Here is a 25,911-nt window from a genome sequence, read left to right on the forward strand (position 1 = left end):
CTCAATTTTGTAAAACTAAAAAAACTCATCTCTAATTAGAGGTTTTTGGGTCATTACAGTAATTTTAACGTCTTGTAATGTAATAATATTAGGGATTTGGGATATCAACTCGAGCATACTTCAATAAGAAGACATCAATTATCATTCTAAATACCATGATCTTAATTTTGTAAAACGGAAAAAACTCATCTTTAATTAGAGGTTTTTGAGTCATTATAGTAATTTTAACGTCTCGTAATATGATAATACAAGGGATTTTGGATATCAACTCGAGCATAGTTCAATGAGAAGACATCAATTATCATTCTAAACAGTGATATTGATTAAATCGATCAATGAAAGGTGAGTCGAGTTATGAAAACCTACCAAACCCACCTTCATTTTTTCCCAAATTCATCATAATTACAACGACCCATAAATTTTATAACATAAAGTTTTGTGCTTTTGATGATCTCTCCAAAACCCATCTCTCCATTTATAAAAAGGGTACCATTATCATCCATTTTCCCCACTACAATTCAGCAACTCTAAGCTTTGAAGTCTTTGGCCCTTTTGTTCTTGTTTGTTTTCTTGTTGAGCAATGGGTCAGGGAAGGGGCAGTGCGGTGGTGGGTGCGGTGATGGTTTGTGTGCTGCTTCTCCAATATTCTCAGGTGGCTCGTGCAGCCGTTTATACTGTTGGAGGTGCTAAAGGCTGGACCTTTAATGTTGCCTCCTGGCCTAAGGGAAAGCGCTTCCGAGCTGGCGATACACTCGGTAATTTTTTGTATTAAGCACTTGAAAAGTTATTCCAAACTAGTTTTAATATAGTGTTTGGCAGTATTATAGTCGTATGCATTTAATTTGACCCGTCTGAGACGAGTCCCGAGCTGGGACTGTTCTTGTTTTCTAAATGCAATAGAACTTATAACACATTTGTCCATAATCCCGAGCTTGAACGTGTGGCTCGTGGGGGATTTAACACAACAAAAACATATTAAATGTTACCGCTCAAGCCCATCGCTAGTACATATTGTCTTTCTTTCCCTTCTCGATTTTTCCCTCGAAGTTTTCAAACGAGTCTAGTAGGGAGAGGTTTCCACACCCTTATAATTTCTCACTGTTAGCATATATTGTCTTCTTTCCCTTCTGGGTCTTCTCTTAAAGTTTTCAAATGCGTTTGGTAGGTAGAGGCTTTCACACCCTTGTAACTTCATTCCCGTCTCCAACCGATCACTGTTAGCTGATATTGTCTCCTCTCCTTTCGGGTTTTCCCTCAAAGTTTTCAAACGCGTTTATTAGGTAGAGGTTTTCACACCCTTGTAACTTCATTCCTGTCTCCAATCGATCACTGTTAGCTGATATTATCTCCTCTCCTTTCTGGGTTTTCCTTCAAAGTTTTCCAATGCGTCAAGTAGGTAGAGGTTTTCACACCCTTGTAACTTCATTCCCGTCTCCAACCGATCACTGTTAGCTGATATTATCTCCTCTCCTTTCTGGGTTTTCCCTCAAAGTTTTTAAACCCGTCTAGTAGGAAGAAGTTTCCACACCCTTATAAATTCATTCCCCTCTCCAACCGACCACTGTTAGTAAATATTGCCTTCTTTTCCTTCTCGGGTTTCTCGCAAAGTTTTCAAACACTCCCTTATAACTTTGTTCCCCTCTCCAACAAATGTGGGATCTCACAATCCACTCCTCTTGGGTGCCTAGCATCCTGGCTGGCACACCGTCCGGTATCTAGTTCTGATACCATTTATAAAGGCTCGAGCCTACCGTTAGCAGATATTATCATCTTTAGACTTTCCCTCCTGGACTTCGTTTTAAAACACGTCTAGTAGTGAGAGGTTTACACACTTTATAAGTATTGCTCAGTTCCCCTCTCCAACCGACGTAGAATCTGAGTAACTTTTTGTTATAAGAAACGATTTGTTTTGTGCAGTATTCAACTACAGCCCAGCAGCACACAACGTGGTGGCTGTCAACCGAGTGGGCTACAGCCGGTGCACAACTCCAAGAGGTTCCAAAGTTTTCAAAACAGGAAAGGACCAAATCAAGCTGGTGAAGGGCCAAAACTTCTTCATCTGCACACTCCCAGGCCACTGCCAGGCCGGAATGAAGATAGCCATCACTGCAGCTTAAAAACACCGCCATCTTGCTTGAGAGTCCACCCTTTGGATCAAATTTTAATGGATTAAGTTACTTAATTTCAAATGGGTTTGGGAGATTATGCCTTAATCCTGTTGAATTTGGTGTCTAATTTAGACTCTCATACAATAATCCTACTAAGAATATGAGTATTTTCTAGCTTAAGTGCTTTAAGAATGTTTTGCTTAAATGTACTGTGGAATAAAATTTTAAATTTTTATTTAAAACGTTATGATCGATTGCTAGTAGTGAGGTGAGGTGATAACAATTTTGTTGTTGGTAGTGAACGATAATACTTGTCAAAGCTACGATGATAAACATGGGTCGTTGTTAGAGTTGATCGATGGTGGGTAGTGGAGGAATTTGATGATGATGAGAGGCGGTAGTTGTCGACGTTGGGTTCGACAATCGCCGACAATGAGTGGGTAGTAAAGACTTTGGAGAAGCGAAGGTAGTGTGAGGTTATTTTAGTCATTTACTATTATGTGGCGGCTGACGACACAGATATTTGGTAGTGAACGATAATACTTGTCAAAACTACGATGACAAACATGGGTCGTTGTCGGAGTTGATCGATGGTGGGCAGTGGAGGAGTATGGTGATGATGAGAGGTGGTAGTTGTCGATAGTGGTTTCGACAATCACCGACTTTGAGCGAGTGGTAAAGACTCAAGAAAAGTGAAAGGTAGTGTGAGGTTATTTTGGTCATTTACTATTATGTAAAGGTTGTCGACGTAGATGTTCACATGGTGGAGCCGGAACAAGGAAGTCTTACCTATTCTCCTCCCTTACATAATTTTTTTTTTTTCTTTTTCACATATTTTAAATTTGTTATTTAAATTCTTTTAATGAATAATTTACCTTTTCAAAAAGTATATATAAACATCGTAATAAATTCAATAATATTTTATAAGTAAAAATATAATACAATATTCTAATTTTAAAACGTGTCCTTTTGGGTTTTGTCTTTTGAGCTTCTCCTTCAAAAAAATTTAAAACGTCCTTTTGGGGTTTTCTCTTTTGGGCTTCCCTTTTCAAAAAATTTTAAAACGTCCTTTTGGGGTTTTCTCTTTTGGGCTTCCCTTTTCAAAAAAATTTAAAACGTGTCTTTTTGGGTTTTCTCTTTTGGGCTTTATTGAAGTTTTTTAAAACGTGTCCTTTTGGAGTTTTCCCCCTTAAAAAAAAAAAAAAAATGTAAAGTCAAGACGTGTAAGCGGATCAACTCATAAGTTTCCACACCCTTATAAATAAAAGTATCAGTACTTTAATTCATAACACGTTTATATAACATTAACATATCATATCATAACTTTCATACTTGACATCTGCTAGGGAGAGGCTTCCTCTCTTTGAGCTTTCCTAACACTGTACACCTCCCTTTTCAGTGGCTCAATCATAAAACACTTGAAACAATTTTTTATTGAGTGACCTCTTATAAATATATAAACTCGTGTTAGTTTGTAGAGATAGTCTTCACTCTGTTAAAATTGTACCTGGTTTGTTGTTGTTCCAGTATTCAACTACAGCCCAGGGTCACACAACGTGGTGGGTGTGAACCGCGTGGGCTACAACCAGTGCATGGCTCCAAGTGGTTCCAAAGTTTTTGAAACAGGGAAGGATCAAATGAAGCTGGTGAAGGGACAGAACTTCTTCAACTGCGCATTCCCTGGCCACTGCCAGGCCGGAATGAGGATAGCCATCAATGCAGCTTAACATGCCCACCACCTTCTTTAATGGATTAAGTCACACTAATTATGTTTAAGACCCTTTTGCTTAATCTATGTATGTTTCGTGGAGAATAAGGTTTAATAAAATCGGACATGAAATTATCACTTTATACGGCTCTCTTAGCTCGTTCAGTTCTTCCAAACTCATTCAATCCTTTTTTTTCTTTCGAGAATTTTCTTGTATCCATCGGTAATAGATGATGTCCGCTTTGGACGTTTACGTATCGCTGTCAGCTTAACAATGTTAAAACACGTCTATCATAGAGAAATTTACACACCCTTTTAAAGAATATTTCGTTTTCCTCTCCAACCGAGGTGAGATCTCACGTTTCTTACTTCTTCTATTTTATCCCCATCATCTCACTGGCCGACTTTGACCCTGTTAGGCCGACCTTGACCCTGTTATTTTGAGATCATATCTAGTAGTTAGAGTTTGCCTCGATTTGGTACCGCTCTCACATCCCGTACCGAAACAGTGCTTTACCCCTAGATGTACCGAACCAGTGCTTTACCCCTAGAAACAGTGATTTACCCCTAGATGTACCGAAACAGTGCTTTACCCCTAGAAACAGTGCTTTACCCCTAGATGTACCGAAACAGTGCTTTACCCCTAGATGTGCAGTCAAGCCTCAACATTTCGGGGAGAACTAGCTACCTTTGGGTTCGAGTGGTATTTCACCCCAACCACAACTCATCCGGATTCTTCAACATCAGTCGGTTTGGACCTCCACTTAGTTTCACCAAAGCTTCATCCTGGTCATGGATAGATCACCCAGATTCGGGTCGTATATATATGTTTTTTTTTCTTCTAAGTTGTAGGGCATAAAAGGGAATAATTATAATAATTTGACAAAATGAACAATAATATGTTTATTGGACGGTTTTAAGTCAACTATTTGACATATTTACAATATTGACCATTACCCCTAAACGCAACGTGCTAAGGTGTACTAAAGTCATTGGCCAATTCCAAGGGCTTCTCTTTTTTTCTTTTTTCCCACTCATTGACTTTATTTGAGTTTTGACTTTTAAATTATTGATTTAATTAAATTAAACAAAAATATTCATTTTAGCTAATTTGAGTTTTGACCTTTAAAATAAAATAAAAACCATCAAAAATATTCATTTAACTCCCGCGTAAATGACAGCGGACTTGCGACTGTGCGGCACTCACTTTCCAACAGCAAGTGAGCTATGCCAATTCGTTCATTCACGTCGCCTACAACCAAGCGATGCATGCTCGAGCCTCTGGCCTCGGTTCAAGAAGGTTTTAGAAAACGAGGACAGTGAGAGATTTTCGAAAGAAAAATTTGCAAGCAAGAGAGTAACGACAACGGCGGGACAGAGATTATATGATTACTATGATGTCTATGATGTCTATGGGGCGGGACGGAGACATTAAAGTCTTTCCCGTCCCTGCCCCATAGACATCGAGACATCTTTTTTTTTTTTTTTTTTTTTTTTAGGGTTTGAGTGGGACATCACTTGGTTTCTTTTCTATTATTAAATGCAATAAACCCTACATTAATGTGAGTATAAAAAGGGCCAATATCCCTTAATTCATCTCATCCACCTCTTTTCCTTAGCTCTAACTAAACATAGAGTTCCTTTGAAGTTTGGAAAAGAAATGGGTCAGGGAAATGGCAGTGCCATGGCTCTCACTTTGTTGCTTTGCCTGTTCCTCATCCAATCTGAGATGGCTCAGGCTAGAGTCTACACTGTTGGTGATGCCCAAGGTTGGACCTTTAATGTCACTAGCTGGACTCGGGGCAAGATATTCCGTGCTGGCGATGTCCTCGGTAAGCTTCTCGATCCTAATAAGTTGTTTTATACTTGTTTTCCTCGACTTCATATGTGAGATCCCATACATTTCTTATATGAGTGTGGAAACCTCTCTCTAGCATACGTGTTTTAAAACCTTGTGGGGAAGTTCGGGAGAGAAAGTCCAAATAGGATAATATCTGCTAGCGGTGGGTTTGTGTTATTACAAATGGTATTAAAGTTAGATATAGAGTAGTGTGCCTGCGAGAACGCTCGGCCCCCAAGGAGGAGTGTATTGTGAGATCAATGGAACGAAACATTCGTTATAAAGGTGTGGAAAACCTCTCTCCCTGGTAGATGCGTTTTAAAACCTTAAGGGGAAGTCGGGAAGGGAAAACCCAAAGAGGATAATATCTTTTAACGGTGAGTTTGAGCTGTTACAAATGGCATCAGGGCTAGACATCAGGCGGTGTGCCAACGAGGATGGGAGGGGTGGATTGTGAGATCCCACATCGGTTGGAGAGAGAAACGAAACATTTCTTATAAGGGTGTGGAAAACCTAAACCTCTCCATAGTAAACACCTTTTAAAATCTTGAGTGAAAGCCTGAAATGAAAAATTTAAAGAGGATAATATCTACTAGCAGTAGCAGTGGATTTGAACGGTTATACATATTTTATGATACTAAAAAAGATTTTGAATGCAGCATTCAACTATCCTGCAAAGGCACACAACGTGGTGGCGTTGTTGACGAACAAGGTGGCCTACAATTGGTGCTTGAAAACGAGAGGCTCGAAAGTTTACCAAACGGGAAAGGATAGAATCAAGCTGGTGAAAGGAGACAACTTTTTCATGTGCAGCTTCCCAGGGCACTGCAAAGCTGGAATGAAGATCGCCATTAAAGCTCTTTAGAACATATGATATGATATGATATAACGTAACACAAACATTAAAAAGCAAATTAAATTATTTTTATGTTTGAATTTGTTTTCTTTAACGTTGGAATGGAATGAATGTGTTGTTGTTGTTGTAATGTTTTTTGTTTGGTTGTTTTAATTTTGATCATATTATTGTTCTAATTAAGTGTTCTGCTCGTCCAGAAATGGCTTCTATTATGAATATTAAGTAAAATTAAGAAAATATTAAATAATGGAATTTTAATTATTATTATTATTATTTTGTATTATTGAGTTGGAGTTTTAATGGGTTTCATGAGCTCTCCAAACGTGTGGGCATGTCTTTGTTTTTGTTCTATTGAGTTGTCTTTGTTCTTGAGGAGAGAGAAGAATATCCAACTTTTTTTTTTTAATTCTCTCTCAAATAAGATCTTCCTCGAACTAAGTTCAGATAAAGACATGTCTCTAACTCTAATACTGTAGAACGACCTTTCACATGGGTATGATATTATCTATTTTAAGCGTAAGCTCTCGAGACTATGTTTTTGTTAGGAATCACGACTCTCCACAATGGGGGACTGACTCCCAATAATCCTCATCAATCCTCCCCTCGAACACAGTACGCTATAAGTCTCCCCTGAGGCTTATGGAGCTCTCGAATAGCCTCCCCTTAATCGAGGCTCGACTCATTTCTCTGGAGCCCTCGAACAAAGGGTCTCGAACAAAGTACACCCTTTGTTCGACATTTTAGTCACTTTTGACTACACCTTCAAGGCCCACAATTCTCCTCCCCTCAAGCTTATGGAGCTCTCGAATAGCCTCCCCTTAATCGAGGCTCGACTCCTCTCTCTGGAGCCCTCGAACAAAGTACACCTTTTGTTCGACATTTTAGTCACTTTTGACTACACCTTCGAGGCCCACAATTCTTTGTTCGATATTTGAGAATTTTATCGACATGACTAAGTTTAGGGCATGGCTCTAATACCATGTTAGACGAGCACGACTCTCCACAATGGTATGATATTGTCTACTTTGAGCATGCTTTGGCCTTCCCCAAAAAACCTCATACCGATGGAGATAGTATTCCCCCTTTTGTAAACCTAGTTTTTTGTTTTCCCAAAAAGTTTTATACCAATAGAGACCATGTTTCTTATATATTTATGATTTTTTTTCTTTATTAGTCAACGTGAGACTCCAAACATAAACGTTCAGGGCCAAACTTATAATTTAACTTCTTTCTTTTATATCTCATATACCAAAGTCGGGTTAGTCCATTTAGACTTGTATATGAACATGTTTGACGTATCCTCTTCTATTTGATTCTATATATTCGTGTAAATTACGAAAACAAGATAGGATGTTCTATTTCAAAATATCTCAATTTAAGGGACGAAAAAAAACGGATTGAAAATTAAAAAATGAGTTAATTTGGGAGAGAACAAGCCCTGCTAGATCAAAATTCAAAATTTTAAGATGAAGAGAAAAGCTGTGAGTATCAAGTTTTGCCATCTTTGGGAGATTGATGATACTAATGTTGATGCCTTCGAGCTGTCGACGACGCTGCATGTTAGCTGCTTGTCGTGATATGAACACACCTTTTGGTTCCTACGTTTCAAATATCATTTTTTAAAGATCGATTAGTTTACGAGTAGAAATTTGAACCTCGAATCTCAATAAAAATGGTACCTTGTTGCACAAAAGGCGACAACATAGTCAGCTGAGGAACATGTCAAGATGCTTGTAGGATCATCGTATCCAAAACTATAGGCAGCTGGGCAAACTTGCTTGAAACTCCTCGAATAATTCGTCGGTAAACATGTCATTGGGTTATCAAACTGCCCGGTGCAACAGTATTCTCCGGTATGGAACATGTCGCAGGCGCTCCGACACGCCACCGTCTTCCCATCCTCCTTCACTGCCAGCTCCGGTGGGCAATTGTCTCTCAAGTCTCCATCGCACCCCGCCGAGCTGCAGTTTCCTTTGCCACCCGACGGCTGTATCGCTACCGGGAGATTGAAGCCATCCACAACACTGACATCATAGTAATCAATGGAGCCAAGGGTAAAGTCAGCAAGGGTGGAAGGCCGGCTTCCCGGACCGGTACAATTCAACACTTCCCCACAGCCACCGGTCTTACATTTCCCGTTTCCATCCTTGTCGAAGTCGCAGCCTGTTCGTGCCCATATCCGACCGGTCCACGAGTCGGGGATGGTGTAGACGGTGGATTGGCCACGCTTGAGGGAAAAACCACTGCCGGTAAAGTTTCCTCCGGGTGTGATGGCAGGCCATATTGTATCCTTGCATGAATTAACAATGGTGAACGTTCTTGTACTCTCTGAGATCCTAGCAGCTGTGAGAAGATCAAAACATAAGTGTGAGCATTAAGAATATGAATAAAACATCAAGCTTTGAACTTATTTACCAATGAAAAAGAAGCTGAAGAAGGTGAAGAAGGTGAAGAAGGAGAAGAAAGCCATAATATGTGGGTGAAGCTGGCAGTGGAAGCCATGGGAAGAGATGTGAAGCTTTTATAAGATCAGTAATGGAAGGAAGAAGAAGAAGAAGAGTAGGAGGAAAGAAAGAGAGTGAAAAAAGCTTCCTTGCTTAGATAGAGAGCATAAAGATCCAATGATACCTTGCTCTATCAAATGCTCTAACTCTCCACTATATCTCACATCCATTTCCTTTCTCTTCAACCATGATTCTCTATAAGAATAACAAAAAAAAAAATATATATTCCATCGAGTAATGGTGAATATACATAGTCCTCACGTGACGATCCAAATCTCTCGTTCATTTTTTAAGCTAAACAGTGTAACAGTAAGAACTCGAACATCTGACTCTTTTGAATTTATACAATTACATTCATGAGCAGGGGCGGGAAAGTGGTGGGCGGTGAGCGGGTTTTGATGAAGAAGAAAGTTGGGGAAGGGTTTGTTTCTTCTTTTAAGACTAAAGAAGAAAAAGATGGTGGTGGTGACCATCGCCCGAGGACGGGTGAAGGGCGGGGAGGAGAGAGATTTTTATTATCATTTTGATACGTTAACTGCCATTAACGGGTTTTCGTATTCTCGTTAATTCAGTGTTCAATTTTAAATGTTCATTCGGGATGAGATTCATTAACGAAAGATAAGCCATTTGGAATGAAGCTGGGTAGTATGTATGTAAGTAGGCATTTTGCTTTCTTATCCAGTTTCTTATTTCAGGACTGTACAGCTTAGCTTAGCATTCAAACTCATTTCATAATATATTACTAAAACATATAGAGCCAGCAGGAGTTGCTTCCCTTTGGAAGAACAACATCCCTATTTCCTATGCAGAGTTAAAACAGGGGAAATATCTCCAGACTCTATACTGAATTTGTCTGGGGTGAAGAAAAGACCTGTTTGTTATTACTCGGTACAACCAAAAATGAGATTCCGATCGGACCTCGATCCTCTTGTGTTCTTCGTGTTCTTCAGACGACTGTGTGCTGATTGATTTTCAATCCTACAAAGATGAGAAAGGAATGAGTTGTACTCTGATAGATATAAATGAATTGATTCTCTGCTAAGAAATGTGTATGCCACATGCTTTCAAGTCTATAATCAAACAAAATATGTCAAAGCTTACATGATCTCGATGTGAGGGATGTGTGGGCTGCCTAACTCTATGCGAATCTTCCTTTGTTTTCCCTGGTTTGTAGCGAAACAGCACCGGAGATGCACGTGGAGATGATACCCGGGGTTGATCAGCTGGAGGAACGACGATCAGTCTTGTAGACTTCGGATAGAAGATTGGAGGCATTGAATGTTCATGAGGGGAAGGTGCAGGAACCGTAGAAGGGGCTGGAGACGAGGTTTCACAATTTGCTCGAGGCGGGGAATGATTTGCAGGTGGTCGTGCAGATCTCGATGGGTGTGGGGCACTCAGTAGTCCTACATGATCACCAGGTGCTGGGGCAGGAGCTGGAGAAAAACTCGGTGGCATAGCCATGGAGGTTCCCTTTGGATAAGAAGACAAACTGATGCCCTTGACTTCTCCAAAAACAGAATAATCAAGGCCGAGATTTCTTTCGGAAGAGGTATTGATGATGGCAGCCAACTGCTGTAATCTCTGCGTCGTTATGCGTCCCAATTCCGACGAAATAGAAGCCTGAACAACTACGATGGGCTGCATCGTCGAGCCAATCTTGTTCGTTATTTGCAAATACACATTCTGTAGAACAACAAAGAGGGGAATCCAACATCCATTACTCAACTTAAAATTTCATCTCAACTTATGATCTGATCTCAAGGTCTAGAGCTAATATTCAATAAATTCGAACCATAACAGGATAGGTTTCAGTACCTCATAAGGCCTCAGACACAACTCCAACTTAAGCTGGCTCATGAACTTTGCAAATTTGTTGAGTATTTCAGAAATGGAGTTAGTCAGAGTGAAGTTAAATACGATCTGGGGAAACTGCCAAATCGAAGCACGTTGAAACGGGATTATAGAGATTCCCCCTGGAAACTTGAGGATTTGAAATGTCGATGGCTGTCCAAAAATCGAAGTCGTCAAAGTAAGGTTGGATTGGTGAAGGAAAAGGTCATATAAAGACGATCTCAGCAGACTTAAGGACACTGGATTTATTGGAGTAGTAATGTATTCAGAAAGAAGACCAAAAACCACGTAAGTCCTGTTCGACTCACCTAAATCGTGCATCGACAGAATGGAAACCTGGTAACATAAACGACGCCCCTTAGTCATAAATGACTTTACTTATAAAACTAAATCCAAAACATTAACAGAGCACAAAACCTTCACGTTTGGTATGTCTAATTCACCATTGATATCAAACTCTAATCTCTTGATGTGAGGGAGAAGCTCCTCGACCGGCTTTTCGAGAACAAAATACACCTGAACGGTAGCTGGAAAAGATAACAAAAACTTTCTAAGCAACAAAAATTCACAGAACATCCAAGTTGAAGCAAAAGCAAAGTTCAGTTTGTTGCTGTCCAGCAAACTATGAAGTAAGAGTTTCAAAGTTAGCTAATGCCTCGTGAATCTGATTCGATCTGTACGGATTAAAGACTCGAAAAAGAAGAACACACACCCGATCCCTCACAGAAAATCCAAGTTGAAGCATAAGCAAAATCTGGTTTTGTTGCTATCAAATAGCTATAGTGTAAGAGTTTCAAAGTCCGATCCACCAAATCGTCCTGAATCCGATTCTTCTGGGAATATGGTTCCCTGAGCTAAATGGTATGGAAGGAATATGATGCCTTTTACTATGTTCTAAATCATACAACTTTTGGTTCAACTTTCTTCCCATGAGGAAATTAGATTCCATCATGAAAGAATGGAACCAGCATTAAGAACATCGAACAGAACAAACGATCAATATCGAAACTAGTGGTGGGCTTGGCTATTATTCCATTTTAGTGTTTGTTTGCCCCAACATCTGAAAAATATTGCAAACGTTCTTTCGAGTAGTAGTATCAGTGTGTGTCTCGGTTGCTGATACCCCATACAGTGAGGAACAAAAGTGTAATAGCCTAAACCCACTACTAGCAGATATTGTCCTCTTTGAGCTTTCCCTCTCGGGCTTCTCTTAAGGATTTTAAAACGTATCTACTCGGGAGAGGTTTCCACACCCTTATGAGGAATGTTTCGTTCCCCTCTGCCACTTCAACATTTATGATAAACGTGAACCAAGTTTAACTAGTTTCGATAAAAACCACTAAGAACAGAACAAAACAAAGAAGATAAACATAAAAACCAGCTTAAACCAGGATTAAACCTTGAGAAATGGCCTCTAAACTTCATAATTAAAGGACCCATCAAAGTAACTATCAGAAATTTGTAGATCAGATGAGTTTATCTATAAACGCTTCCAGATTTACAATCTCAAGAGACACAGACAGAGAACAAAACAGAACGATCATTCAAAAGCATCAGAAAAGTACAAAATCCCATCACGAAATTGCAAGACAAATCAGAGCAATCAAGAATCAAAGAGACATACGTACCACTGAGTTTAATGGCGTCTTTCGCCTCAAACCCTAAATTTCTTTCATGAAGAGGAAGAAGCCAAAAGAATCCAGGGAGAAACACCGCAAATCCCAAAATCAAAACGAACAAACACTTGAAATTCAACTCCGCAGAAACCCTACGAAACGCAATCGAACATTCACCACAAAGAAACCCAGAAGAACCCTCACGGCGGTGCTGCTGCGGCAGATTTTGATCTTCCCCTTTCCCCATTTGCAGAGCATCTGTAACAATCGCCCACGGAAAACCAAATCGAAGCCGGTAAAACGCACTAAAAAACAAAACCCTATGTGGATTCTTTCAGAAACAGCCAAAATTTGCGAACAGAATTGGAATAGATTGAAGAGAAGGGTAAAGGGGAAGATGAGAATAAAGAAAGAAATCCCAATTGAAGGATTTAAAAATGGCAAGAATGGAAAGAAGGTAAAGCAAAGCTTGTCCAACAAATGGAGATCAAATGGAACTGTCACTCATTACCTTTCTGCAAATCCTTAGTGTCCATTGATTTTAGAACGAATATCAAATGGACAAAAGGAACGGATCTTAAATTTTTGGGTTTGGCGGAGATCTGATGAAATGTAGGAGAAGTCGGTGAGTTGATCGAGGATTCCCATTTGGAGATTAGCGGGAAAAGGAATATCCATTTGTAACTGTAACTTGGACTGCAAGATTCAATGCATGTATTTAGAACTTCATCTCAGCTGTTCAGAAAAAATAAATGCGGGACCGACCCGACCCGATCCGACCCGAGATTGTCGTTTATAAGTTGATTTAAATAAATAAAAATTTTATAAATTAAATTAGTTCAAATCAAACCCGAGTTATTGTTAATTTTAAAAAATATTTTTTTTATACACTTATTTATATATATATATTAAATTTTTTTTTTATTATTTATTTTTCAACCAATTTATTTGAAAATTGTTAAAATATTATTAAAATTGAGTACGCATTAACACTTACTAACTCGAACCAACCCAATTTAAAATTTTAAATTTACCATTCGAACAATTGGTTTAGGTCTAAAACATGCACAAACTCAACTTAATCCAATCTATGAACACATGTATCGTTAACTAAGAGCTTCTCGATAATTTTTTCTTCCTCTACCTAAAATGCTACCTATCTCACAACAAATTAACTAACTCGTGTTTGTGGTGTGTTCATTTATATCGTGCAAATCTCGATAGGATTGAACTTTTTTTTCATTCGAACGAGAGTAATGATGAGAATATGATAATTAACGTTACTACTTATACCAATAACGTTCAAAGTTAACAGTTTGGAGCAATCGTATATTCAGTCAAATCATGGAAATTTTATTGAGCAACTAAATTTGTCGATACCTAATTTTTGACATAAAAATGAGCTCTTCAACTAAAATTCACGTACAGGTAGCTTGAAAATATAATCTCGGTACAATAATATTAACTTATACATACTTTTCATTTCTAAAAATACAATTATAGTATATTTTTTTTAGTACAACAAATTGGGTATGAAGATTTAAACTAACTTTACTCGAAAGAGTACAACTCAATTATCATTGAACTATGCACACTTCAACAATATTCACGTTTATAAGTTAAAACAAACAAACCCTGAAATCAATATAGGTACGGTCAAACAAATAATCAATGTATGTATATCATATAATGCAGTTGTGTTCGATTTTAGATGACGAGATACAATGAGAGTAAAGATGGAAGGGCTCGAACCTCTGAATTATTAGCCAACGACAAATGTCGAAACAAATTGACCTTTCTAATGGGTATCTCTAAACATTTTGACCATCAGTTTCTCTAAACATCCTCTGATCATAGAAAGGATGAAGAACATTGAATCTTAAGAATCAAAACTCACTAAATTCTATCAGAGCTTTCAAAGCAACAAAGAACAACAAAAACTGAAACAAAAGTTCAGTTCTTACGAGGAAGGAAAACAAAATAAGTAGATAACTTAAACTTCTCTTTCTGCAAGAAGAGTAGTAGACTTACAGGTTCTCTAAATAAGCTTTCTCTTCTGAAAGAATCGCTTCAAGAACCATATCTGTAGAGTAGAAGCAACAATGCAGACACCCAACGACATGATACTATACAACGCAACTCGTGCGTTCGTTCTCTCGCTCACCGTCCTCATATCTGCTTCTCTGTAAGGATTCAAAATTATATAAACGAGAGTCGAAACGGGTCACGGGTGGCAGCTAGATTTCGCTAAGCATTCAGGAAAGTTAGTTATAGTTAGTTACCTGTCCCTGAGATAAAGTAGATTTTCATGGATAGCTTCGACCGCTCCCTCGAGTTTCCGTAGCTCGAGTTCAACGCCCTAAACGAGAACAAGGTTGAGGCATTAGAATGGATGTTACAAGTAGCAGAGAAATATGAAAAGGTGAAGAGGGAATTAGGTGCCTCAATCTTCTCTTTTTTTGCAACTGATTCCCAATCCTTGGCAGCAATCCCAGTTCTCCAGTCAAGGTTCACACTTATCTCAAAACCAGGTTCAAGTTTTTGGTCAGTCAACCAGAAACAGACTAGGTAATTACCAGCTTCAGTGGTTGTAAATGCAAACTGACTATGTGTTATGTTCTCTGCGTGATGAAGAACGTTCCCATATGGCGATGCCACCTGAACGAGCTCGCCATCGATCAGTAAAGTGCAGAACAACAACACACAATTAAGACATTAGAGGATCATACTTTCCCCACACATTAAGCGAACTCGAAAGTTATGGAATCATAATGAGGATCATACTTTACAAACTCGAAAACAGAATCATTCCCCACACATTAAGCAAAAAGCATCCCTTCGCACTAGAATTGTACGTGCTCGCCAATCAAGTCTTAAAAGTTATGGAATCATAAGGAGGATCATACTTTACAAACTCGAAAATAAAATCTTTCCCCACACATTAAACAAAAAGCATCGTTTCGCACTAGAATTGTACGTGTTCGCTAATCAAGTCTTAGAAGTTATGGAATCATAATGAGGATCATACTTTACAAACTTGAAAACAGAATCTTTCCCCCACACATTAAGCAAAAAGCATCCCTTCGCACTAGAATTGTACGTGCTCGCTAATCAAGTCTTAAAAGTTATGGAATCATAATGAGGATCATACTTTACAAACTCGAAAACAAAAACTTTCCCCACACATTAAGCAAAAAGCATTGTTTCGCACTAGAATTGTACGTGCTCGCCAATCAAGTCTTAAAAGTTATGGAATCATAATGAGTACCATACTTTCTAACATGTTTGACATCATTGAATAAACGATCATCTCACCACCAAATGATAGATATCAATTTCTTAAAAGCAGGCACAACCAATAGACAGATCATGAACAGCGACACTATCAGTAATACAGATCAAATGCTGTGAAGAGTCTAAACTTCCATAGGAACAAGTTAAAACCAAGAAATAGCACAGACCATATCAGTAGAGACGCTTATTTCCTAAGATCAATGACCTCTTCAGATGTCCAACAGGGATATGCAGATTAAAAAACAACCCCTCGACGATATCGACCAAAAAACGGGTCAAAACATATTATCCAGAGACTCGAATTGAATTGTGAGTAAATATCTATCACTGTCAATACCACCAAAAAATCGTTGAACTATGCACGCTTTAACAATATGAAAGTTTATGAGTCAGAACAAACAAACCCTTGAAATCAATGTACGTATGGTCAAACAAATAATCAATGTACGTATATCATGTCATGCAATTGTGTTCGATTTTAGATGACGAGATACAACGAGAGTGAGGGTGTAAGGACTCGAACCTTTGAATTATTAGCCAACGACAAATGCCGAAACCAAGTTTTAGATTGAGAGGTCAAAGAGAAACAAGTTAAAACCAAGAAATAGCACAGATCATATCAGTAGAGACGCTTATTTCCTAAGATCAATGGTCTCTTCAAGATGTCCAACAGAGATATGGAGATTAAAAAACAACCACTCATCGATATCCACCAAAAAACTGGTCAAAATATATATATATATATATGCAGCCTCTAACGAAGAATTATTAAGCAATTTGCATGATATGTGCATCAGCAGCAGATTCCCAAGGTATTTCACTTCCTATTGAATGTTTTGAAACAATCTTCACAGCCAAAATTGGAAATCAAACAAACTACAATCGCATGAAAAGCTCAGAAGAAATAGATCAAATCTCTAGGCATTTCGAAATGGATCGTTCAAAACCAAACGGGATAAGACAAATCAACAAACAAATAGCACGAAATAGAAAATCTCAAGGCACTAATCAAAGAGATTGGCGAAGAATCGAAGAGACCTTGGCAGAAATGGTGGGAGCGTTAGTTTGATCGGCGACAACGACATAATCGGCAAGAACCACGACGTTGTTCTGGATTTCCTCGGAGACGCACTTGGTCACAGATGGAGGCAAGCTCAACCAGATTGAATGAGCAGGTCGAACAAAATCTGAGGCGAGGAAACAGACCACGAACAACGGCAACACCACTTCCCGGCGCATGATGTGTCCGATCAACAAACTTTGAACTCAAAAATATGAAAAATAAATCCCAACTAAATTTTGATTTTGTTTTTGTACTCTAAAAAAAAAAAATTTTTTTAAAAAAATTAATAATTCATATAAAATTGTGATTTTTTTTTTTTTTCTTTCTTATAATACAATTATATAAATATATATATTTATATAATTTTTATTATTTATTCTTCACACCATATATTTTATACAAAACACATATTATATATTAAATAAAAGAAAATTTATATATTAAATTGTTTTATAAATTTATTAAAATTAAATTAAATTTAGTAATGATAAAATAATTATTTTTGTTTACAATTATATAAACACGTATTTATTTAATTTCATTAATTATTTTTTTATTATTTATTTTTCACACCACTGATATTACACCATAAAGGCGAAGCCTCTGTTATATTTTGGACCTGAAAAGCTTCTCGAACTCCGCCGTGACGTTGAAAGTAACTTGAAAAACCTCCGGCGACAATGCCACCAAAACCGATGTCTTTCCGGCCAGTTCTTCCACCAGAGGACTGTTCAATTCAAATCCCCAAATGTTAAAATTGTAAGATTCAGAAAAGAAAAAACCCCCAAAAACAAAAATGGAAGCTTTTTACTGTTTAGCTGTGATAATGGAAATGCACTCCAAGCCTTCTTCTCCGGCGACTTTTCCGGCAGCAAAGTATTTGGGGACCAAAATCAGCTGACCCCTTTTCACCTCTGCATCAATTTTATCCGAAATTCCGACGATCTGAATCTTCCCTGATCCCTTTGCCACATAGATCAGTTGATCGGCCGACTCAGAGACGTACACCGGCGACCGGACGGCATTGGCATCTAGCTTTTCGAGAACTACGCTCAACCCAGATTGGCCAATGTACGGGAATTTAGATTCAGTTACCGTCGTGACAGTGGCAGCGCCGCCTCTGGCTCTGACGTCCGGCGCAGCGGCGTCAATGTTATAGACCAGTTCGCCGGAGTTTTGGGGTTTGGGGAGGAATTGGGTCTGTTGAATTCCGAAGATTAGGCCGCCGGACTGGCTTTTGAGAAGCGTGGCGGTTTCTTCGTGGTTTAAAGAGAAGACTTTTCCGATGTACTCCGGCGAGAAGCCTTGTAGAAGGCCGCGGGGGCCGGAGAGAAGGAAGTAAGAGATGTCACCGGGGATATGAGCGCCGTCCGTTCCACCCAAAAAGATTATTTCCAAAACAGAGTCGCCGTTGTTGAACCACCACGACGTGACGGCGCTAGGCACCGGAAGCAAATCTCCTTTTTTTATCTTAACCACGGCCGCCGCCTCCGACTTGTTTGGAAACAGGTATCCGACAACTCCATTGTCGCCTAAAAAACATGCTACAAATTATTAACGAGAAACCGACTCTCCACAGTATTACAATATTGTATTTGTTGCTTATAAATTTATGATCATTTTGTAAATGAGTCGATATGAGATTCTCCTCCAACATATAATAACCTCGGAGAACGTAGCCCACTTTGGAGCAATCGGAATAGTGAGGAATGGCGAAGGCGCGAGGGCGAAGGAGAAGGCGGCCAGCGGCGACGTTGGCCTGAGCTAGGATGGGATGGTCAGAAGGCGACCATTTGTAATATGATCCAGCTTCTCCTTCGAAGAACGGCTTCGGACTATGAAACAGAAAAAGAAAAATAAGGGCAGGCGGGAGACTCATTGGATGATTTGTTTTGATATTCTATCAACAGCTTGGGATATTTAAACTTTTTTTAGTTAATGGTCAAACTAATCTAATCTAATCGTGCTGATAGTATAGGGAGTAGGTTTCCACTCGAGAATTTAATCGAAATATTGTATTCTAACATTAAATCTTTATGGAACAAAGAGATTAAGATGAAAACCGTAATGAACCATAGCAATAATGATAACACTGCATATAGAAATAATAATTGAATAATAAGAGCTGATAATTGAACCCGAACATTCAAAACTCACTGTTTGTTTCCCGACTTCAAAATGGAAGCCTGTAATTTTTTTTATGCATCGAATTTCATTTTAAGTATTTAAATATACTTAATTAGGTTATACTGATCTATTATTCAAACTCGAGATTTAAATGTCTGTATCTAAGTTTGTTATAGTAATAAATACACTGGTTAAATTTAGGTATTATATAGTATTACTTTTATTTTACCATAGATAAATAAATAATATCTATATATAATTTTATTTCATAATTATTTTTTCTCTAACCACTCGACTTTAAATAGATAATTACATATTAACATTTTTTTTTTCGTTAAAATTAATTTTTTTAATAAATAATTCTAACCACTCTAATCAATCTAACTCAAATATTTTATTATTTAATCAGAGTGGTTGTCTGGGATGATCCACCTCTCAGAGTCAGGCGCTGACGAGCACATTGAAGTGTCCATATGGGTGAGAGCCCTCACAGTCCAGGCATAATGACACAATTATTAGGGGCGTGCTAATAGTCTACCGTGCGGGCCTCCGGCTGGGGTCTGCTATGCCAAAAGCGGGAGAAACCCCATCCCTCTCTTTCCTTTTTTCGCCCCCATGTCGCCACATGGGAGGGACATGGGGACGTAAAAAATGGGATCCTATCAACTTGTTCTGATCTAAGATTATAATATGGGACGTAAAAATATGGGAGGGACATGGGACCTAAGTTTAACTTTGACGTAGCTCGCTTCTTTTTAGGCGGGATAGAACAAGTATATACTCTCCCTTAGAAGGAGGTGATACAGTCCCATCTTCGAGTATGCTACCTTATTACGACTTAATTTAAATTATTGTTAAATTTAAAAAATATTTTACTCCATATAATTTAAGTTAAATTAATAAAAATATTTTAAACTTGTTTAAAAAAAATATCTCTAAATTTTTTAAAGTTTTAATAATATTGTTAAACTTTAAAAAATAATTAAAAAAAATTATATAGTCAATTTTATCGGCATTTTATAGATTATTTTTAAATTTTTTTATATTAAATATTTTTGAAACCTAGTAATAATGGTATAAAATATATATATATATATATATATATATATATATATATATATATATATATATATATATTATCTACTTCCCTCTCAGATCTCAAAATTTCCCCCAAAAAAACCCTCTGATCATGGAAGCTCTCATCTCGCAGTTCACCTTCCTCTCCGATCAAGCTCTACACGACAAGAATTTCGATCCCTCCACCATTGAAGACCTCATGAAGCTCTTCGAGATCGAAGCTTACAAGTCCTGGGCCGCCAGCGAGCTTCAACTCCAGAACGAGGCTCAAGAAGCTGAGATCGGGATGCAGCAGGCTGAGGATTATCTCGATTCTGTTATGGAAGACGCCATGGATGAGTTCAGAAGGTTCGAGGAGGAGTTTGATCGGATGGCTGAAGCCGAGCTCCAGGAACTCGTGGACAAATCTGAGAAGGCTCGTAAGATGGGTAGTTTGATGGAGAAGGCTGCGGCGGTTGCTTCCAAAAGGTACATGGAGGCGGCTATGAACTCCGCTACCGCTTCCATGAGATCCGCTTGGAAGGCCATTTCGTCCAATAAGGTTCATCCGTCGTGAAGCCGCGCCCAGTTTCTCTGGTAATTATTACTTGCTTTCCATTTCTTGTTCGATTGAAATCTATTTAGGTTTTCAATATCGAATCTCTGGAAATTTGGATCAAATCCTTGTATTCTACTGTAAAATTAAGGCATAAATAGGCTACAATTCCATGCTTCAATTCATCAAGCCTCCTAGATATGAGTACTCTGTTTAATAGATACAAACTGCATTGTGATAACGCCTTCTGATAGCAACTCTGCTTACAAAAAGAGTAAAAAATTTCTGGAACTGAAAAATTGATGCCCAAGTAGCTTTCCAATTCATCCTTAAGCTACCCAATGTTTGTTCTAAACTTGAACTGAGAAATTCAACCGTGGGGATCTAGATTTCATGGTGGGTCTGAGAAATGGAGTTTGATTGACTTACTTGTTACAGTTGTTGGGGATATCTGCTCCCACGTTGGCTAATTTTGGGGATGGTCATTCATCTCCATTGATGCCAAAAGTAAAACTACAAGAGCTTGTGCTCAAAGTAGATAATATCATACCATTGTGGAGGATCGTGGTTTCTAATATGATATTAGAGGCATGCTCTTAACTTTAGTTATGTCGATAGAACCCTCAAGTGTCGAACAAAGAAGTTATGAGCCTCGAATGTGTAGTTAAAAAAAGTGACTCAAGTGTCGACCAATGGTGTATTTTGTTCGAGAGATCCAAAGAAAGGAGTTGAGTCTCAACTAAGGGGAGGTTGTTCGAGAGCTCTATAGACTTCAAGGGAGTCTCTATGGTGTTACTTTGTTCAGGGGAGAATTGTTGGGAGGGAGTCTCACGTTGGCTAATTAAGAGGATGATCATGAAATATATCTCTATTGGTATGAGGTCTTTTGGGAAAACCGAAAGTAAAGCTATGAGAGTTTATGCTCAAAGTGGATAATATCATATTATTGTAGTGGTTTGTGGTTCCTAACATGGTATCAGAGTCATGCCTTTAACTTAACTATGTCAATAGAATCCTCAAGTATCGAACAAAGAAGTTGTGAGCCTCAAAGGTGTAGTAAAAGAAAGTGACTCAAGTGTCGATCAAAGGATGTACTTTGTTCGAAAGCTCCAAAGAAAGGAGTTGAGCCTCAATTAAGGGGAGGCTGTTCGAGGGCTCCATAGACCTCAGGAGAGTCTCTATGGCGTTACTTTGTTCGAGGGGAGGATTGTTGGGAGTGAGTCCCACGTCGGGGATTAGTTTCTAACAAACCATGTTCATATCATTGTAGAAGCTCGTATCATTGTAGAGGTTGTAACATGAGGGCTCCAATTCGTATCATTGTAGAAGTTCGTAGTTTCTAACAAATCATGGAAAATGGAGCGTGATTGACTTCCTTGTTAGGATTAGTTTCTGATTCGTCCGTAGATCCTACTGGGAATCTCTGAAGTTTTCTTGGTTGAGAGAGGATGGGTTGGGTGAATAATAATGATGGCCTCTCTGTTTTCCTCCCCCTTCTTTCCCTTTCTTCCTCTCGACACTTCGATGAGTCGATGAGTCGATGAGTCGAGCGGCTTGATTCTTTGAAGTTCAAGATCAGGCAAGAACATGCCTTGAAGTAACTAGTTAATGGTTTTTTCGGCCAAATGTTAAAACTCGAACTGTAATAATGAATTTCAAACATCAATAGTCAAAGAGAGAATTCTATAGAAACGTTCAATAAATTATATGTATGTATGCATGTATGTATGTGTATATGTGTGTAAGAGAAAATGAGATTTGCTTGTAATATCGGTCATGCATGACCGACCATGTTACCTACTCATTTTGAATTACTTTTAGGAGGGCATCGGCAACGTGACCATATTATCTACTTGACTTTACTTTTAAGCGTGCTTAACTTTAAATTAATCTTTTAGCATATTTTGTCCTCACTTACATGTTTTCTCGAAAATTCTTAGGAGGTTATCTAGGATAGTATATCTTGTTGATATAAGTAGTAACAAATTGGATGGGAAGACAAGTGTCTAAGGCATTATCGGCTTATTTTAGAATTTATGTATTTACCTACTTCTCGCTTCTTAAGAGTGAATACTATCCCCATAGTCCAACACGAGTCCTTCCAACATACTTTTTTTTTAATCACTCATGCATTCCTGAAAAATTTCTAAGAGGCCGTCCAATATAAAATTGTTCTAAGTAAAACATGTTTAACCACGAAATTTCTATAATTGAGCGACCAAAGAAGAATGTGCATGTATGTAGTAACTTTCAATTTTTTTATTCATGATTTCGGTTAATTCATGTCATTTCTCAGGAGAAATTAATCGATGAAATAATAAAATAAAATATCCTTTTATATTATTATTTTCGCAGTCTGACTTTACTTACGACGAGTCATAGAGATTTCATAAGATAATTTAATTTATTGTTATTATTATTTTGAGATTATAAACATTATAATAAACGCATCGAATCAAATCTTACTCTTTTGTTTTTTTTTTCTTAAAAAAGTTATGCACCCAGTGACTCATTTTATATTCGGGCTCCACAAAAATGGTTGAAACCCGACAAAAGTAGTTAGCACAAAAATTTCGAAAGCTCGTAAAATTCTTCATTTATTTTTATAATAATTAATAAAAAAAAATTGCACTTTTAATTTCGTGTTTAATGCATATTTAAAATTTTAATCCATTTATTAGATATAAAATTAAATTATCTACAAAATGAAATGTTATCTATTTTAATTTTGTATTTTAAAATTTGGAAGTCTATTTAAATTTAAAGACTTTTTTTTTAATATCAATTTTTAAATATTTTAATATTTATTTATTCAATTATTTTGGATAATGGCTGGGCCTGAATCACGTGGCAGTCAAGAATCCTCTAGAGCAGATGCGAATGCATCAACTCAATAATTATATAATTGACTTCTTTTTAAATATTATTTATATATTGTGTTTTATTTTTTGAGTTCACGATTATTAAATCATAATAAATAAAATACAATATCCACTAATTATTTTTTAATTCAAACTATAGAATTTATTAACTTCAATAATAATTTGTGGCGTGTGAATTTTTATAATATCTAATTATAAATTTTAGATTTTTTAATTACCTGTAATTATTTCTAAAGCTAGACATCACCATAAACCCATTTAGACATCTTGTTAAGCTGTACAATGTCACGGTCCTACTTTTCCGACAGTGCAACATCATGATCTTGGTATTTTTCAAATCGTACCGTGTTACAGTCGTACTTCTTAGTCTAGATTTGACACTTTCTCCCACTTAAACTAGCTATCGTCCTCGATAACTTTCTCTTAAGAGAGTCGGGGTCGAGATAGACTCGAAACCTCTATCTTAAAAATAATATTAGTAGCCGATCAACGCTCGTACAATATCAAATTATGAGTATAAATAGAAGGGCTTAGTTGGGCATAGAATTCAAAGAAGAGTAAAAGAAAAAATGGAGTTGAATTTGGAGCCGATGAGTCCAAAAGCCTTCTTCCAAGGAGAAGGTGGATCCTTCCATAAATGGTTCCCTTCGGATTTTCCGATGATTGCTCAGACCAAAGTCGGCGCCGGCCGACTCCTCCTCCGGCCACGTGGCTTCGCCGTTCCCCACAACTCTGATTCCTCCAAAGTTGGCTATGTTCTTCAAGGTTTTTTTTTTTTTTTTTTTTTTTTTTTTTTTTTTTTTTTTTAATATTTAATGTAAATTGAGAAATAAGGGTTGTGTAAGATTCTTCGTAGATTGAATTGGGTCGAGTTGGAATATTTTTTAAACCTGAGCGGTTCTTAATTTTTTTTAATTCAAACAATTTTTATTAAATAATAAATTAGTTCATAATATATTTATTTATTTTCAAACGGTCTAAACCTTCTAAATAGTTATGGAATTAAATAAATATATGTATGTATAATTGTATTCAGGCAGCGGACTTGCCGGGATTCTATTCCCTGGAAGCTCCGACGAAGCAGTGGTGAGACTTAAGAAAGGCGACTTGATTCCGGTGCCTAATTTTCAAAAGTCAAACCAACCGCCTAATTTTCAAACTCCGGCAAGACCAAACGCTGCCGGAGCCTAACCGTCACGGCGACCTTGTTTTCAACATATACGACGTCGTTTCTAGAGACGAGGGAAATGGGTCGGTGACGGTTGTGACGGAGAAGGAGTTTCCGTTCATTGCGAAATCTGGGTTGACGGCGGTTCTCGAGAAGCTTGAGGCCAACGCCGCCCGCTCGCCGGTATACGTCGCCGACCCGTCGGTGCAGCTGGTGTATGTCGCAAGCGGGTCGGGTCGGGTTCAGATTGCTGGGTTTTTGGGGAAAATTGATGCGGTGGTGAAAGCGGGTCAGTTGGTTTTGGTTCCGAAGTATTTCGCCGCCGGTAAGATCGCCGGCGAAGAAGGCTTGGAGTGCTTCACCATTATCACTTCCACAAGGTAATATTCAATTTTGATTTTTTTTTTAATTAATATTTATAAACATAAAAATCATATAAATTAAATAAATATAACGTACATAATTAACCGAGTTCCGTTGCTTGTAACACAGCCCTAAGCTGGAAGAGTTAGGAGGAAAAACATCAATTCTCGGGACGTTTTCACCCCGAGTTTTCCAAGCTTCATTCAACGTGACAGCTGAGCTAGAAAAGCTTTTTAGATCGAAAATAACAGAGGCGTCACCCATCAATAAATAATGCATAATTTACCCGACGGACGACATTATTAGCATATAATTAGTTTTATTATATGATTCAAATCCGTGCCCAATCTTAATAAATAAATAATATTCAATCTTTTATATAAAATATCATAATCGTTTATTATATTATATATTGTAATGATGTTACACGATAATAATTAAATTAATAATAGTTTATATTCCACGTGTAATTTTAATAAGTAATTTAAATTAGCAATAAATTCAATTATACATTTTTAGTAAGTTCCTTATTTTTCAAACTAGTTGGTATGACATTTTGACTTTTTCAACGACTTTAGACATGTGATTATTTGTAGCAATTTAATATTTTTATTCATAGACCTAAGTTTGTAATAATGTTAAAATTATTGTCTTATATGAACAAATAATTAAATTATTTCTTTATTATAACTTACTCGATTAAAATATATTATTAAATTATATTAAAATTAAAATAATTAAGTCAAAGTTCGGTTGCTTAATTTGATACACCATTCGATTCGTTTAATAAAAGACGAAATCAAAATGTATTAAAATATGATTTTGATGTTTGTAATTTGTACGTACGTGTGTGTATATATATATATATTTTAAGGTCTTTCAATGTAATGTCGCTTCTCATCTTGTCATCTTGATC

General features: G+C 37.5%; 8 protein-coding genes across 10 annotated transcripts; 4 read left to right on the forward strand and 4 right to left on the reverse strand.

The window, feature by feature from the left end:
* The first annotated feature begins 500 nt into the window (after positions 1 to 500).
* On the forward strand, positions 501 to 2,360 carry LOC111810571 (basic blue protein). Its single transcript, XM_023697292.2, has 2 exons — positions 501 to 755; positions 1,918 to 2,360. The coding sequence occupies exons 1-2, from the start codon at positions 581 to 583 to the stop codon at positions 2,115 to 2,117; spliced, it is 375 nt and encodes a 124-aa protein (XP_023553060.1). The 5' UTR covers positions 501 to 580; the 3' UTR covers positions 2,118 to 2,360.
* Positions 2,361 to 5,328: 2,968 nt separating this feature from the next.
* Positions 5,329 to 7,077, forward strand: LOC111810877 (basic blue protein-like). Its single transcript, XM_023697696.2, has 2 exons — positions 5,329 to 5,648; positions 6,316 to 7,077. The coding sequence occupies exons 1-2, from the start codon at positions 5,477 to 5,479 to the stop codon at positions 6,519 to 6,521; spliced, it is 378 nt and encodes a 125-aa protein (XP_023553464.1). The 5' UTR covers positions 5,329 to 5,476; the 3' UTR covers positions 6,522 to 7,077.
* Positions 7,078 to 7,844: 767 nt separating this feature from the next.
* LOC111810380 (pathogenesis-related thaumatin-like protein 3.5) lies at positions 7,845 to 9,088 on the reverse strand. Its single transcript, XM_023697088.2, has 3 exons — positions 8,928 to 9,088; positions 8,192 to 8,855; positions 7,845 to 8,110 (listed from the first exon to the last, which is right to left on the reverse strand). The coding sequence occupies exons 1-3, from the start codon at positions 8,980 to 8,982 to the stop codon at positions 7,966 to 7,968; spliced, it is 864 nt and encodes a 287-aa protein (XP_023552856.2). The 5' UTR covers positions 8,983 to 9,088; the 3' UTR covers positions 7,845 to 7,965.
* Positions 8,719 to 13,181, reverse strand: LOC111810265 (uncharacterized). 3 transcript variants are annotated; one of them, XR_002817393.2, is made up of 6 exons: positions 12,499 to 13,179; positions 11,288 to 11,397; positions 10,835 to 11,206; positions 10,118 to 10,702; positions 9,888 to 9,994; positions 8,719 to 8,855 (listed from the first exon to the last, which is right to left on the reverse strand). XR_002817393.2 is itself a non-coding variant. In XM_023696922.2 (5 exons), the coding sequence occupies exons 1-5, from the start codon at positions 12,731 to 12,733 to the stop codon at positions 9,989 to 9,991; spliced, it is 1,308 nt and encodes a 435-aa protein (XP_023552690.2). In that variant the 5' UTR covers positions 12,734 to 13,179; the 3' UTR covers positions 9,665 to 9,988. The 3 variants fall into 3 exon arrangements, 2 of the variants coding, with proteins under 2 accessions (XP_023552690.2, XP_086973741.1); XM_023696922.2 differs by lacking the exon at positions 8,719 to 8,855 and having other exon boundaries at positions 9,665 to 9,994; XM_087117615.1 differs by lacking the exons at positions 8,719 to 8,855; positions 9,888 to 9,994 and having other exon boundaries at positions 10,040 to 10,702; positions 12,499 to 13,181.
* Positions 13,182 to 14,217: 1,036 nt separating this feature from the next.
* On the reverse strand, positions 14,218 to 17,066 carry LOC111809816 (transmembrane emp24 domain-containing protein p24delta3). Its single transcript, XM_023696251.2, has 4 exons — positions 16,819 to 17,066; positions 14,929 to 15,144; positions 14,769 to 14,845; positions 14,218 to 14,669 (listed from the first exon to the last, which is right to left on the reverse strand). Exons 1-4 carry the CDS (start codon positions 17,017 to 17,019, stop codon positions 14,525 to 14,527), a joined length of 639 nt encoding a protein of 212 aa, XP_023552019.1. The 5' UTR covers positions 17,020 to 17,066; the 3' UTR covers positions 14,218 to 14,524.
* A 304-nt stretch (positions 17,067 to 17,370) lies between these two features.
* On the reverse strand, positions 17,371 to 18,722 carry LOC111810382 (cocosin 1-like). Its single transcript, XM_023697090.2, has 3 exons — positions 18,509 to 18,722; positions 17,655 to 18,375; positions 17,371 to 17,570 (listed from the first exon to the last, which is right to left on the reverse strand). Exons 1-3 carry the CDS (start codon positions 18,720 to 18,722, stop codon positions 17,450 to 17,452), a joined length of 1,056 nt encoding a protein of 351 aa, XP_023552858.2. The 3' UTR covers positions 17,371 to 17,449.
* Positions 18,723 to 20,083: 1,361 nt separating this feature from the next.
* On the forward strand, positions 20,084 to 20,767 carry LOC111809710 (uncharacterized). Its single transcript, XM_023696100.2, has one exon. The coding sequence runs from the start codon at positions 20,160 to 20,162 to the stop codon at positions 20,601 to 20,603; it is 444 nt and encodes a 147-aa protein (XP_023551868.2). The 5' UTR covers positions 20,084 to 20,159; the 3' UTR covers positions 20,604 to 20,767.
* Positions 20,768 to 23,986: 3,219 nt separating this feature from the next.
* LOC111810306 (glutelin type-D 1) lies at positions 23,987 to 25,400 on the forward strand. Its single transcript, XM_023696998.2, is given in 4 exon segments — positions 23,987 to 24,229; positions 24,501 to 24,588; positions 24,590 to 25,012; positions 25,125 to 25,400. Coding segments are annotated over 4 exon segments (852 nt in total). The 5' UTR covers positions 23,987 to 24,033; the 3' UTR covers positions 25,270 to 25,400.
* Positions 25,401 to 25,911: the final 511 nt, after the last annotated feature.

The sequence above is a fragment of the Cucurbita pepo genome, chromosome 14, assembly GCF_057944985.1.
Source record: "Cucurbita pepo subsp. pepo isolate OVF chromosome 14, ASM5794498v1, whole genome shotgun sequence".
NCBI classification, from domain to species: Eukaryota; Viridiplantae; Streptophyta; class Magnoliopsida; order Cucurbitales; family Cucurbitaceae; genus Cucurbita; species Cucurbita pepo.